The 16,241-nt window shown below is 26.4% G+C and overlaps 3 protein-coding genes across 4 annotated transcripts; 2 read left to right on the forward strand and 1 right to left on the reverse strand.

Annotated features, from left to right (window-relative positions):
* Nucleotides 1-3,727: 3,727 nt before the first annotated feature.
* On the forward strand, nt 3,728-4,492 carry OCT59_026550 (uncharacterized protein; the record flags this gene model as incomplete). Its single annotated transcript, XM_025332607.2, has 1 exon — nt 3,728-4,492. The coding sequence occupies one exon, from the start codon at nt 3,728-3,730 to the stop codon at nt 4,490-4,492; it is 765 nt and encodes a 254-aa protein (XP_025169746.1).
* Nucleotides 4,493-7,129: 2,637 nt separating this feature from the next.
* OCT59_026551 (uncharacterized protein) lies at nt 7,130-9,567 on the forward strand (the record flags this gene model as incomplete). 2 transcript variants are annotated; one of them, XM_066143230.1, is made up of 7 exons in its annotated part: nt 7,130-7,136; nt 7,233-7,279; nt 7,496-7,559; nt 8,268-8,457; nt 8,553-8,576; nt 8,653-8,893; nt 8,979-9,567. In XM_066143230.1, 6 exons carry the CDS (start codon nt 7,130-7,132, stop codon nt 8,699-8,701), a joined length of 381 nt encoding a protein of 126 aa, XP_065992768.1. In that variant the 3' UTR covers nt 8,702-8,893; nt 8,979-9,567. The 2 variants fall into 2 exon arrangements, with proteins under 2 accessions (XP_065992768.1, XP_065992769.1); XM_066143231.1 differs by having other exon boundaries at nt 8,553-8,893.
* A 1,624-nt stretch (nt 9,568-11,191) lies between these two features.
* OCT59_026552 (uncharacterized protein) lies at nt 11,192-13,099 on the reverse strand (the record flags this gene model as incomplete). Its single annotated transcript, XM_066143232.1, has 7 exons — nt 11,192-11,235; nt 11,302-11,337; nt 11,415-11,453; nt 11,530-12,376; nt 12,464-12,477; nt 12,610-12,937; nt 13,025-13,099. The coding sequence occupies 7 exons, from the start codon at nt 13,097-13,099 to the stop codon at nt 11,192-11,194; spliced, it is 1,383 nt and encodes a 460-aa protein (XP_065992770.1).
* Nucleotides 13,100-16,241: the final 3,142 nt, after the last annotated feature.

Here is a 16,241-nt window from a genome sequence, read left to right on the forward strand (position 1 = left end):
TATGTTTGACTTACTAAATTTTCGTTTATTTCAAATTATATTTTTGTTGGTGCGTATAAAACCCTTGGAATAATTTGATTTCACATGGGTGTATATCATGTATATCACACAATCACACAAAGCCACAATACGTTAATATGGTCAATCGTGCTACCAAAAGATTACGTAGTATAATACTCTTGAATCATAATCTAATGATAAACCCGTATTATTCATTTTTATTTTTTTTTCACACGTACTGAAAGTATATATATACTTCCAGATCCTCTCTTGCAAACCTTTTTTCTCAAAACTAAACTTGCTTATTATAACTGATAGTCTGATAATTGTTTGCGGATTATTACCTTTAGTTAGCCTGATACGCAAACTTATAAATTTCGAGTAAAAATTATACTTTTAACTACGTCCGCGAAAATTTTAATTAACAACTGAGGTTCCTCTCTTCAAACTATTAACGTTTAAAGACTGAAAATGAAAAATATAAAAAACTTATACAAAAAACAACGACGTGCGTGGTTGGGCGAAAATAATGAGTGTTTTCGATCAAAAGACGTCTTGTAGAATGGTAAATTTTAGAGGCCAGGATGAAGAATCTACTAATAAAAATACCGAACTTGAAGAACAAGAAGAAGATAACGAAATTCCGAAAAAAAACTAATGTAAAAAAATTCAAAGAACAAATTAAAACGCCAATTAGAATATATTTCGTAGTTGAAGATCATGAAATTTTTAGGTAGATCGATCCATGTAATTCCACATGGATTAGTTCGGAAATATGTGAAATTCCATACATTCCCATATATCTTATGCCGAATTTTGTGGATCTACGCCGAAAATACCACGTGATTTGTCACAGGATTTGGAAAATATTCTAACTATTCGGATTTCCAACAATATTCGATGTGGATTTCCATGTGGATTTTTAGTGGAAAAAATTCCTGATGATAACCCTAGATGAGGTTCAAATGTCAATCGATAATTTCGAGAAGTTGTATATGATGTGAAATAGTGTATGATGTGAAATAGATAAAATGGAAATTGATAATCAATGAATCAAATCCAAAAGACGAAGTAAGAATAAAAAAAATAATTAAAATTTTATTAAATATTAATAAATATATTTAAAATATATACAGTATATTTGTTAGGAATTGTGAAAAAAGAAAGTAACGTTGAATTCTATGATCAAGTAATTACTTTGCCAGAAGCAGAGGAGCGATTTGAAATGATGCAATTTCCAAGAAACTCTGAGGCTTTGAAAATTTGCTTATCGTGTTTAAGCACACCCGTGCAACAACAATATGGATTAAAAATCTGCTAATCATCATTATCGTCATTGTTGTCATTCGATTTCTCTTACCGATTGTTATCATAACCTAATTCTTCATCATTATTATCATCTGCACGGTTTGTATTGGTTGCTGTACTTTTGGATTCCAATTTTTGCAATATTCATCGACGTATCTCTTGCAAGAAAAAGACAGACAAGAAGATAGCACACCAATATCAAATGTAATATTATACAATTCCCTTATTTAACCCTTTATTCATAAAAAAAATCATTATTAACATTATTAACAAGAAGAATTAAAAAGAATTATGCAAAAAAAATTCTCCTTTTACGGTAAATAAAAAACACTTAACATGTCTTGTCTGGCTGTATATTTAATACACTTAGCAAATAAGCATGTGAGACAGAAATTTTCTGAAAAAATTTAAATTTATGTTTAATGAATAATATATGAATAGAAAAATACCGAAAATAGATAATATAATAATTCTGCCATACAGACGTGTATGATGATTGATGACGCCAATTGATTTTCACCAAAAATCAAAAAATAAATACAAGAGTCGGCGTGTGCATTATGGAGTTGGTGATCCCAGTGATTTTATTCTGGTGCTTTCACACCTTGCTTGAACCATTGAGCTAATACTATAAGGCTGTAAGGTTATAAAATTGAAGTGTGTTGTATGAATGCGTATTCACAGATTTGGAGATATTATAAGGTTGTTTTGAACGAAGTAAATATTCATTTAAATTTACGATCGCAGCGATGTTCCAAATCTTCAATTATTTATGTGTCAATAAGGTTCTTAAATGTTTCATTATCGGCAAAATTTTCTTATAAACTTAACGGTTCGTGTCACAAATATATTTATTTATTGCTTTCTCACTTTAAGTAGTAGATACTAAAAGATGAACTTATGACATGGATCAAGAACATTTTTCCAATAAAATAAAATAAATTAAATTACTTACTTTTACAACTTATATTTATTAATAAATTAAAACTTACCGGAAATTATCTGCTTTTTTACTGTATTCCAGAATCTTCTTAACCGAAGTTGTAACCTATTCAGCATTGTGATTGCATCAATATACAAGAAAAAAAGATCAGATTTTATTTTTTTGTAATTACACTTTAATATGGTTTGTGGTTGACTTTATAATATTTGTTTCTTGAAAAGAATAAATTCATGAAAATCCTAGATTATATCTCTATATTTTAACAAAAAATTTTTTGGGGTATTCGCAGTCGATGAATGTACGAATAAAAATGGGGTAGATCAAAAAAAAAAAAATTTCTGTCCAATGTTGAATTCAACATATCAAACACGTGACATAATGAACTCGTAAAGATGAATATAAATTAATATAATAAAATCCAATATTAACGTTGCGGGCTATTTAAATATCATTTTTAACGAGATAATAATTCGCATAAAGTATTGCAAAAAAAAAAAAAAAATTATAAAAACATTAATAATATAGCTCTAACAAAAATACTTTGTGTTGTTCACAAATTTGGACTCGACACACGCAATCAATTATAATTTTGGCGCAGTTGCATGATGGTTTTACAAATCCGGATTCAACATGATTTCTATTTTTGGCAAAATTTACATCATTATATATAATCTCTCCAATAATATATTTTATATCAAAAAGAAAGAAGACTATTATTTTAGATCAGGACTACTTAATTAGGAGTTGTACAGGTTATTTAATAAATAAGATTTATTAGATTATGCACGATATAACGTAATTAATTAAATAAATTTGTATGATTTTTGGGTTTTTTTTCTACAGCGAAATGCAGTTACATCAAAATATATTGTAAGACCTTCAGAAAACACCAAAGCATGTGAGAAATGACTGGCTATTTACGTTTTTGTTAAATTTAGTTTTCCTCCGGAATCCCGAAAATGTCAAAGTTCATATTTTTCTTATTAAAGATCAATATAGGGGTTAAGCGTATTATTATTTATCATGCTTCGAATCGCAAAATGCGTCAGAAAAAAATTTTTGTAGAACCTTCTAAAATTTTTTAAATGAAATGATTGGTTCTTTTAAACAAAGAAATATTATTTTTATCGATCGAAAGTTTTTCAACATAGATTCGTACAAAATTTATTGGATAGCGCATTTATTTTGACTTAACCCTAGTCCTCTTTTTTGTATAGTATATTGTATGTATATATATTGATATATATTGTATAATTTTAATCCAAAAAAGTATTTATAATGATACATCTGGCCATCTGCAAATATTCTATTATATTCGGTCCTTAAAATTCTCGCTGTATACCCTAAAATAAGAGGCTTCTATTCTAAATCTGTTACTAAAAAAATTATATATAAGTACGATATCAAAACAATTATTCATATTAAAAATTTCTTTACCTAAATAAATATCATCCTTATATTCTCAATAAAAAAATAATGAAAGAAACAAAAAAAACTTTAAATCATCTAGAATTTTTAAAAATAAAGAATAATCCGCCATGTAAGTTAAACATGAATATTGATAATTTATTACGAGATAGATACAACAATAATTCGTATAACTTATATCAACGAAATGTATTGGCGCGGCTTAATAAAAAGGGTTGCGGTAGTAAATCAAAGAAAATGTGGAAAGAAGAGTCCGAAGAAATAAAGAAGTTCTTTAAAATTTTGGCGATTGAAGGAAATCGCAGATTCAAATTAAGAAACCCAAAATCGCCATCGACGCAACCGCCACCACAACCACCAAAAAAGAAATTACCGTTACTATTACCACGTCCACCATTGACCCAACCATATGTTTATTACCAACCTCACTCATATGAATATTATCAACCACAACCATTATCTTCACCAGTCGAATACTGGAAAATGCACAAACTATCAGATGAGTCGCAGTATCAACCACAACAACTACCGATACACTGCGTATCAGCAGTAACACCACTTCTATTTCAACCACAACTGCAACCACAACTGCATCCGCAATTGTCAACAATACCGCCGCAACCATTGCCACAACAATATGTAAATTACCAACAGTTATTACACGAAGATAATCAGTCACTGGATGACTCCTGGTTCCCAGATGAATTTCATTTACCGATATCACAACCACTTCCAGAGCTACTTCTAAATAATGAACACGAACAGCCACAGTCACCATTAGCATTTGATGTTTATTTTAACGATCTTGATTAATACATCCGCAATAAATATCTGGTAAAAATTATTTATTTATTATTGATTTAGTGGCAATTGTAATTATCTTAATATAATAATATGTTTTAATATATGATTAGATATATGATCAGAAGGAATTAACCTCAACATACACTACAACGTCGTATTGTTGTATTCGTAATAATACCGTCACAACTCTATTTTTTATCGTCATTTTGTATTTCGTCAGTTTTTTCATCGTTTTTGTAATAATCATCATTTAAATCTTCACTTTCGTTATCTTCGTAAATTTTTTTATCATCTTTATTATCGGCTTTTCATTGTTCGGTGATACGCACCATTACAATACAGGAATATAAAAAAATTGGGATATGAGATATGACATAATTTTATAGTGACTAATTAACAATTCTATTTTCTGAAATTTTCTTACAAAAAAAAAAAAATTATATAAAGCCATGGGTGGGTACTAGTTGAAATCTTAAGCCATATAAGTTATAAGTTATAAAGTCATATAAGTAATATAAGTCACATAAGTCTTAAGTCTAACTCTAAATAAAAACTCCTTTTTTTATTTGTAATTTCATTTTTATATTTGAGATATTTTATATTTAAATTATTATTTATAATTAATACCTGATATCGACTTTCATATTTTATTTTTACAGTTTTTTAGCACAGTATGTGCGTGATAGTTTGATGAATGGTAAAGCTATTTCTATTGGAACAGTTAGTAGAGTAATAAAATATCTTTCTATTTTTAATAGGAAATTTTTAGTTCTATTCAGTCCATTCCTGAATGATTTTTTTTTAACTTAAATTAGCAAATCATGATTTTTTTACATTATAATCTGCTTTAAGTTCAATTTTGACTAGGATCATATTCTTATTGATGTGAGTTCATATAAGCATGTAACGTTTGGTAACATGCATTGATTTATTGCGCTTTTCAAAATTGTGCTACCCTCTTATAGATCATCTGATAAAAAATTTTTAGATTACAGGACAAAAATCGGACAATGTTGTCCTGTAATCGTCCCGTAATCGTCCTCACTCAGAAATCACAACGTACACAGAATTCTGAAAACTGCGATAAATAATTTTGCAATTTTTATTTTATTTATAAATTTATATATATATATATATATTATATTATGTGAAGACTTTAAATTTTACGTTAAAAAATGGTACTAAGTACTGTTGGTACGAATTGAATTGTACCTGTGACGATCTTATAACTGTACCCACATCTGCATCGTACCTGTACCAATTAAATATATAATCTTTTTTTCCTGGTGATGCTACAGACTACCAAGATATACGTAGATTAAAATTGATTGAAATAAGAACAATTGAACTGAGAATAAAACAAGACAAAAAAATTATACATTTTATTTATTTTTTATTTATTTATTTATTTTTTTTTTACAATATATATTAACAAATAAACAAAAAAATTTTTTAGGTAATTATAATCAACCAGAGATCGGAGCGCCACCTATAAGACCAAGATTTACTGTCAAATCAGAAAATTTTATTATTGTCTGCAAAAATGATCTTAATCCAATACGGTTTAGAAGAGAATAATTACCAGCCACAATAAATATTTTCTTTTAAGACCATGGCACAGTGGCACACTATACATATTCGGCTAATATATTTACCATATTTGCAGACATTTTGAAAGGTGCCATTGAAATTGTCAGATTAATGTACAAAATTTTATTCTCTCGAAAATACAGTAGGTTTAAATGATCAAGAAAAAAACCTTTCCGTAATTTATTTCTATTTGATGTATTTCATGCGAGTCGGCGAAAATAACAATACAAGAGAATTTAGAGTACTTGGTAATTTTCCGTGCTCGTTTTTGATACTTTAAAAGTGCACTTTTATTTGCTAAATGGATTACAAAGAGTGATATTATGTTTAGTAAATCAAATATTACTTTACTCGTTTTTGATATAGTTCTAGGGTAAGAGATTAATTTTATTATTTGATTAAATTGTTTTTGGGTAATTTTATAGCTCAAAATTATTCACTTTTTTTAAATATATTTACACAGGTGAACTTGACTTAGAAAAACATCTAGGCGAAATTAATTTTTTTTTTGTGAAGTTAAATTACTCGATATTCAGAGGTAAATAGTCTTTTTTTTATTTGTATCCTTTTTTAATAAATAGGAGTTAGTAACTAAATTTCATCTTTTTCAGGTTTTGACCGATCTTTGGACAATAAGCTTATGCAAGATTTCGAAGGTATTACTACTTCGAAATTTTTTTTAACATGAAATGTTCGCTTCATTCTTTTTTTAGGTTTCAGACGTTGGATTTAATGAGGATAAAACTTTACTAAGGAAGCCGAAAATAGGTACTTGATTCCTATTTCGAAGATAAACTTTCGAAATTCTATCTGAGACGCAGGACGCTACTTCAACATTTCGAAGGTATTGTATGATTTGGATCTTCGAAGTTAATAATTTTGTTATTTTATTACAACGAAACGTTAGCTAACAACTTTGTTTTGTTTTTTTGTAAAATATAAGTCCTGAACTCTGGTACAATCTTGTTTTTTTTTCTCTAACTTTTTTAATTAATGCTTATTAACGCTTCGTTGATTTTTTTTTTAGGTTTTAAGATTTCGAAATCTTGAACGAACATGATTGGTAAATTCGTCGACTTCGACATATTTTTTTACAGATATTTGCTTTTTTATTTTTAAGAAAGTGGTTTATTAAAATTTATTTCATTTGTCTCTTTAGGACTTACAAATAAATCAAAATTGGATGGAATATATGGAATTTCGAAGGTATTTACTTTCAAAAAGTCAAAAAGAAAAATTTTTTATAACAAAATGTAATGAATTTCAATTTTCTCTTTTTGTAGGTCTGTATACGGCTTCTTAGACGCGTTTTGAGCGTAATTTTGAATATAAGCACTTCAAATCTTTTTTAATTTTTAGTTCTTTTGTTAAAAACGAAACACGAGTTGACATTTCGTATTTTCTCTGCTTTTCTTACGATAGGTCAGCTTCCTGGACTTGGACGCCATTTTTGAGTTTGAAGATATATTTTTTTCTTTGAAATTAGGTATGGCTTCGAAAATATTATACCGTATCTTCTTCTTATTGTTTAGCTTTTTTAACGAAATAATACTAATTTTTCAGTTTCTTTTTGTAAACAAGACCCTATAAAAAATTTTTATCCGAATATTTCCATTATTTCTCCGTGTCTTCCGTAAAAATTCCGTGAAAACGATACATTCACGGAAAAAACATGGTAAGATAAAACACGGATCGCATTTTTAATCTAAAATAATCAGCCTGAAGATTCTATTTTTAATAGAACTGGATATACAATACATATTACATTAACAAAATACGTGTATAGACAAAATCTAAATAACACATACTTAGATTTATTAGTTGAGATAAAATATCTGATTTTCACATGAATCATATCATTGGTTCGTGTGAAAATGTGGCATAGTACTGTTACGGGTATAAATGATCAACCGTTAGGCTGATCATTTTGATTCTAGTGCATAACTTGTTTATCTCCTGCCATTTACACAAATATAATATACATATACTCACTGCCCAGGTTCTGCATAATTGTGTAAATGGGACCAATAAGTTGCACACCCGATTATGTCTAACGTTCAACCGATTCATAACTAGATTACATCTATGTAAATTTCTTTAGGCTTATTTGTCCTTAGCTGTGTCTTGGTTGTCATCTATGCTAGCACTGCCCAAGGATCTTCCCGGATATGTTGATTGAATAATTCATTCATAGTCACAGGTGCAGTAAAATTTACGACAAGCCGGCACGGTCGCAGTTATAGATTGGCTTTTGAAGGCTTTTTGGGGCTAATTATGGGATGTCTCAGTATCTCGCTTCCGCCTGTAAAGTTCCATTTAAAATCTTTATATGAATCCACTTACTATGATTTCATTGGATCTCATCTTAATGATACAGCATGTCAGTAAGCCTCTTTTTCAAAAAACAAGTTTTTTATCATTAATTTACGTACTGCCAAGGTCTATATAACGGACCCCAATTCATTGAATTCTCTTTAAGCTCTTCATTCGTGAGTTTCCTCTGGTAAGAAATAGTTGTTTGGTGATTGCAATTAATTATTCCAATCATTTTGATACATATTTTTTTTTTATTTTTACAGCGAGTCGGAGTATTATAGAATGAATAATAAGTTACCAAAAGGAAGGTAGTAACCTGATTGATAACTTATCGAGTACTAAAATCAACCAAACACCATTAGAATCCATTCGACAACCAAGTGCTTAGAATCAAACCAAACACTAATTTAACCTATTCAACAATCGGAATTCTTAGAATCAACCAAACGCTAATCAAATCCATTCAAACAATCTAGTGCTTAGAAATTAGAATCAGCCATATGTGTAAGTGACTATTTTCTCATTTATCACTTTACAATGTAATTATAAACATTAACAAACTTTCTTTCCCTTTTAATTTACAAAAAAGATTTCAAAATTCATTAATATCGAGGGTGAAGATACTTAATTGACCTTAATCCAAAGCTGAATCCGATTTAAAGAACTGAATTTTTTTTTAACAACTAATGATAAACTAATATTAATAGATAATGCTAGGAAATAATTGTGAAACCAAACTTAGTATTAATAGATAATGCCAGAGAATGAAAACCGCGTTTTTTTTTAACTTAATATTTTAAATTAAATTTTATGTGAATGAATAAACCAAATATTCAACATCTAACGGGTGTCATAAATAATCACCTGTGAAACCCTTGTTTTTTGAATTTATGGTTTATTTCATTCAAAAAAATTAAGTTTTTTCCTTTAAATTTACCCACTATTTGTACTTTTTATTTATTTAATCAAGTTTTTATTTTTATTTATTTTATTTTTTATTTCTATAATATAAAGACGAGAATAGAGAATAGAACTAAATTTTTTATTTATCTTTTTAATCAAATAAATTTTGTTAATTGTAATCAACGTGATAACATTGTAATTCTCATTAATTTAACAAGCGTTTTATGTATATATATAAAAAAAAAAGCAATAAACTTGTCTATTAAAAATATTAATTGAAATATTAAGTTTAATTTAAAAATTATGGATAATTAAATTTATTTTAATGGTAAAATTACGTCTCAAGTGTCAGAAGAAAGCGATACAAATATTACAGCTTTGAGTAATTTATATTAATTTCTACTTAATATTTTTTCATTATTAATCGTCGTCGACAATTATTTCGGTTTGTTTTTGCGCACGCATCCTACTTGCGATGTATTTTTTTTTGGTCTGACCTACTTATAATTTTTTTTCTGACTTTTTTGTTGCCTTCTCTCCAATTAATATATTGATTTCTTTCGCATTAATCGCATTTATTTTGCTCTAAAAAATAAAAGTTTTTCTTCTGAGAAGGGGGGATACAGGATGTTTAGTTAATAAATTAAATCCGGAATCATTTTATTTCGTCAGTATTCTAAAAAAAAAAAAAATTCGAAAAAATTTTTCGAGTGACACAAATTGTAGCACATCATCATTGCATGTCAGAAATACCAATAATAATTTCTTTACATTTTAATTCTTTATATTATTCCATATAATAAATAATTATAAATCAAAGTATAAAGCATCGTGTTCCACGAATTGATCTTACTTTGTCTAAAATATAATTCATATCTAAATAATGCCCAGTCATTCATGTGAATGAAAATAATGTTAATATTAGTGATATTAACAAAAAACCTATTATATCTACTATATATCTATTTTGTGGACATTTATTATTACTATCTTTTGCCTATTGATATTGATATTGACACTAATCCGATAGATAATTCTCAAATATTGAATAGTGAATTTAATTGACCAAAAAAATATTAATTATCATTAAATATGAGTGTGATTGTATGAACAAAATCTTGTGGTTTATATCTCTTTCTCTTGTTGAAGATAATCAAAATGATTATTTTAATATATAATGTTTATAATATCAAAAATTCCTATCGCTATCATGTGCGGTACACTATGACATTAGTATCCAAAATAATCCAATGCAATGTTCTTAATTTTCATATCCACCGAATTTAGCAAACCTATCTTGTTATATATATATATATATACACGTTTCTTCTGATAAAGCCTAATTGATTTTTATTTCGTAATATAAATCCTAATCTTTCACAATAAATTAAATAATTTACTTAATTGCTGAAATCAAAGTGAAGAAAAAATTGCTTATTAACGCTTATATAATTTGATAGAATATCATGTGATTAATCGCATCTTGAAAAAAAAGTGAATTTTAGTTAACTTGATCTAACTACCTTAAGTATTAACCAAAACCATTTATTACACATAAAATGATATAATTAAATGAATTTCACTAAGAATTTGTAACAATTATCATTGAGCAAAGATACATTGAAAGGAATATTTGCAGTTGCAAATATACTTACTGTATTACAGGTTATGTCATCAAATAAGCATAACAAAAAAAAAATTTTAATTCTTTATTAATATAAATTATTCTTAAAATATAAAATCCAATAAATCTATATTATGTAAATAAAATACTAAGATAAAAATTTATAAAATATAATAGATAAATGAATGAAAAATAGAAGTAAACTAACTTCAATACATGAATTATTATTATTAATATTTAAACTATCTGACATCAACTTTCACATAAAAGAAACTTCATTCAATATTATGTTCATCATCTTGATAAATGTCATTTAGTTCTATAAAATATAACAAATTAGATATAGAATATTAATAAAATTATTTGACAAATAATAATAACTTACCTAATTCACTTAATTGAACATCTAAGCATTCTGAAACTGTATATTATGTATTTATAGTATTTAAATGTTAATAAATTTAAATAAATAATTATAATAATAAAGGGAATACTTACTTAGATTTTCTGATGTTGATTGAGCAGTATAACTAGTGTCTATTAAAAATAAAAATAACATTAATGATATAAAATGGATTATATAATAAAATAAAATAAAATAAAATTTAATTACCTGAACTAAATTGAAAAGATGGTAAATCTGAAGAATTTACTGGTTTTGGAAGATTTTTGAAATTTAAAAGTCTACTAGTATAAATTGCTTGTGGATGTGTTTGGAAGCTTTTGTATTTATCTTCATTTGACCTGTTTTTGAATTTTTCTTCTCTAGTTTTATCACATCCTTCTAATTGAAGATAAATTTCAGTTTCACTATTATCTTTTTCCTCATTCCATTTTGTTAATATCTGATACAATTCCTTAATGGTTGGTCTATTTTTTATTTCAGCATCCCAACATTTTATTATCAAATCTGCAAGTAACTTTGGTATGTCTTTAGAAATTGTTGGTCTAATTCCTTTACATATTTTAATAGCTAAAAATTCATTATGAGGAATATCATTAAAAGGAATTTCTTCAGAAAGAAATTCATTCATTATTATTCCAAATGAGTAAATATCTGCTGCTTTTGTATATTGTTGTCCACGTAAAACTTCTGGTGCCATATATGGTAATACTCCATAAATTCCTTCTTCTTTAACTGTTTGCTTTATATTTGCTGGTTGACACATTCCTAAATCACTTATAAATGGACAATGATTATCAAGTAATATATTACCTGAATGAAAATCTTTGTGAACTTTTTCAGCATTATGAATATCTAAAAGTCCTCTTGCAATTTGTTGTAATTTATCAATTTTTGATTTATAATTGATATAATGTTTAGATTTATTTAAATAATTTCTCAAATTTCCACCATTACAATAAAATAAAACTATCATATACTCTTTATTATTTGGATTTTGAGTGATTCCATAACATTGAACAATATCATAAAAATGAATCTGAAGATAAGATTTAATCTAATTATCATCAAAAAGGAAAAATTTTATTAATAAATAAATGCAAATAACAAACTTTATATATAAGACAAAATAAGTTTAAATTACCTCATCTAAAAAATCTGAACATATATCAGAAAAATTATTCAAACTTTTCAATACATATTTATCATGTGGACTTCTATACCATTTTTGATTTTTAATATCCCAATATTCAATATCTCCTTCAGGCCATTCAGCTGTATAAATCTTACCAAAACCACCTTTTGCAATATAATTGATATTTTGAAATTTTCCAAAAGGTATCCATTCAAGATATTTTTTATGATGTACAGCATTAAGTTGTGATTGCTGTATAAATTCATCAATATCTTTATTTCCACTAGTCCAATTTTTAAAGTTATCTTTAAATCTTTTAGCATTACAAGGTTGACACCATTTCCATCCTGTGCCAGGTTCTTTACATTCTCCACATATTCCATACGCTTGTATTCTTTTTTCCACATCCTCTATATAAACTACTCTTTCATCTACATTTTCTGATTCAATAGTTGAATCAATAGTAGGAATTGTAACATGGACCTTTTAATAGACAAAAAATCATTAATATTTTTAACTACAAAAATTCAATAAAATAATTATAATTATTAAAAATATTAAATTGCTTACCTGATATTTATCTCCATCAGTATCCTCCCATAAATTTTTTGGGGTTTCATCCATATTAATTGAGCTGTGGATCATAATTTTAATTTTAGTTATATAAATAAATAAATAACTACGTTGTTCAAAGTAAATTTCAGAATTATTATAGGTAAAAGAAAAAAATTATGAACGAAGTTACGCACATTTGTATTACTTATTTGTATTGCTATTCGTAGTACAATGATCTTACCACACTATTATATACAAAAATTACTATTGTTGTAACAAAGAAAATTCGTGATCATCATAAAAAATAAATCTAACCCGAAATGGTTAAATGAAAAATGCGAAGTTAGTGTTTCGATCCGGATAAAACCTCAAATATTTTAACGTGGGATTATAATTAAAAAAGGTTACAAATTTCGGCTTTGAGTGGACTATAATTTCGGCCAGAATTAAAATAATATTAATCCATAAATTTTTATTAATTTTGGTGGTCCCAGCCTAAATTAACCGAGCCGGTATCCGGATAAAAACCGGATAAAACCGCTACGGATCGAAACTCTATGCGAAGTAAAAATATTTCGGTAATATAATTTTTTTCTTGTATTTTCAAAAATAATAAACCCATAATAGAAAAATCATTGCCAAATTATATATCAAAAATAAATTAGTTTGAAATAAAAATTTTAATTAATTGCCGATTCGCCACTCAGCGATACAAAATGATCGGCAATCTATAATTAATCTCGTCGGACATTTTTATATTAAATACTATTGCTTCGGAATGGTGTTTGCACAAGTTTGAAAACGTTTTGTTGTAATATAAATGCCCTAAAAATACATTTAAAAAAGGTGTTACATTACTTAGGTATAGGTTTTATAAAACTGGTAAAACTAAAACATTGCCAAAAAAAAAAAAAAAATTTTTTTTATTTTCTTTTTTTTAAACATTATTTTGTTAATCTAAGCAAGAATATACCGTATATTATATAATAGTACATAAAAACCTTGTTAAATTTGCAAAATTCGTGAATAATTGGTGTAAAGTTACCTAAAATATGAGCTGGAATGGTGACTTCCTCCAAAGTAAACTCTTTAAATTTTATAACAAACGAAAAAAAATTTTTTTATCACGTTTGGCATTATTGATTGGTAAAGTATGGTTACGTTAAGCATGACTTATGTAGGACAAAATTGGAGTTGAAATGTGCCGATCAACGTCATTCATATAAGAACTTGCGACGGATCTACTAATCAATTTTGTATCGTTGAGTGGCGGATTGGCAATTAATATATATTTTTAATTAACGAAAATTAAGGTGGATACAGATTATAGTTCGCACATAAACTTTTTTTTGTATTTACGCTAGGAAGATAAATAAATAATATTATATGATTGGTTAAAATGAACCTTGTCTAGTAAATATGGTAAATGAAAGAAATATAAGGTATTTCATATTATCCGTATGGAAACATTATAGGATCGAAAATTTATTGTATATACGTAAATAAATAATAATCTTGAAAAGTTTATTATGCAATTTTAAATTGAGTAAATTTTAAAACAAAAAGAAAATTTATTTATCTTTTATCTTAAACGATATTCATTTAATTATGTATTAAGAGATACAGATATTTTTTGAATTGAGACCATATTTTCCTTATTACCTTTGCACTAATTATCTTACTAATCTTTGATGAGGCGTAAAAAAATTAAGAATGAATAAAGTGTAAAAATTATGGTCAGATAGTAAATAGCTTTTGTATTAACAAATCCATTTCTATGATAAAAATATTAATGAGTGTTTTTAAATACATATTTTGAATATTGTATTTTATAGAGAATTTTCAAAATTAATGCAAAAAATGTCAAATATTTCACGCAAAATGAAATAATTAGAAAGACCAGGATTCAAGAACATATGAAGTAATGCTTGTTTCTGCAAGTTTACACAAAGGAATTAAGATTACGGAGGCGACCTTTCAGATTAAATTTTAATAGTAGTTTAATATATATTGTTTAGATAAATGGTATATTTTTGTTTGTAAATTTCGTGTAGCAATAAAGTTTAATAGAATTTTAACAAGGAAGTTTTTTTTTTAAAATAACGAATTCGTATATCACGTGAAGCAATTTAAAGTGCGCAGCATAACAATGTGTATTTCGGAATTTTTTTTTTAATTACGAAATTCTAAAAAAGAAATAACCAACAAATGATTTAAAAATTTTTCATTATTATTGAAATATGCGCTTATTAAACATAGTTGGTACAAACATATATGAAACATGTCAAATAAACGAATAAACGTTTATAAAAATATTTACAATGAATTTTGCATACAAAAAAAAAACTTCATTCAAAATCCTTAATAGGCTGATCAATTTTACTTGATTATGTTTTTAATTAATAACTACATAAAAAAATAAAAGATATTGTTTAAGAATTCCGATGTATACTTGGCGTTTTAGAATTGGTCATCGTGTCATGTCATTTTTTGTTTATATTTTTTTTAAAAAAAGAATAAGGAATCACATAAAATAATGACGGAGGTATCTTGTAAAAAGGAAAATAGTTACCGTAATATGAATAAATTTAATAAATTATTCTTCTCAAACCATTTTTTTTTTTAAAAAAAAAGAATTTGAAATTGTATTAATTGTATTACGTAATTTTATCTTTATCATATATAATAAAGCTTTTAGTAGATATGATTATATACTAAGGCATTATAAGATTTATAAGATCTAATACTACACGCAATCGTAGCGAAATTGTATTTATATTTATATTATATTTCATAACCCGCTAATAATTATAATATTTTTCTTTTTTTTAATATAATAATATTATAATACATAAAATTCGTAATATCATTACCTTATTATAAAAATTGTCAAAGTTGAAACATCTTTATAATCTAGTATTACGGTATATTTTGTCGAAATCCATCTCACCGCGGAAGGGATATTTCACCGAAGGGACGTTTCGTTGAAAGGATTTTTCGTCGAAAGTGCATTTTATCGAATCTATTTCACCGAATCTTTTCATTTTGCCGAATTCCATTTCGCCAATTGGACATTTCTCTGAAAATGGTAGCGATTAACATTTTAATAAAAAAACATCGCGCAATGAAAATAAAAATTAAATCATTTTTAGAGAATTTTTTTTTTCCAGGATATTACTATCAATTTAACATTCAGGTAACTGATATTAATTGTTAAGAAATAAATAATAAC

This window comes from Rhizophagus irregularis, chromosome 6, assembly GCF_026210795.1.
Source record: "Rhizophagus irregularis chromosome 6, complete sequence".
In the NCBI taxonomy this organism is placed as follows: domain Eukaryota; kingdom Fungi; phylum Glomeromycota; class Glomeromycetes; order Glomerales; family Glomeraceae; genus Rhizophagus; species Rhizophagus irregularis.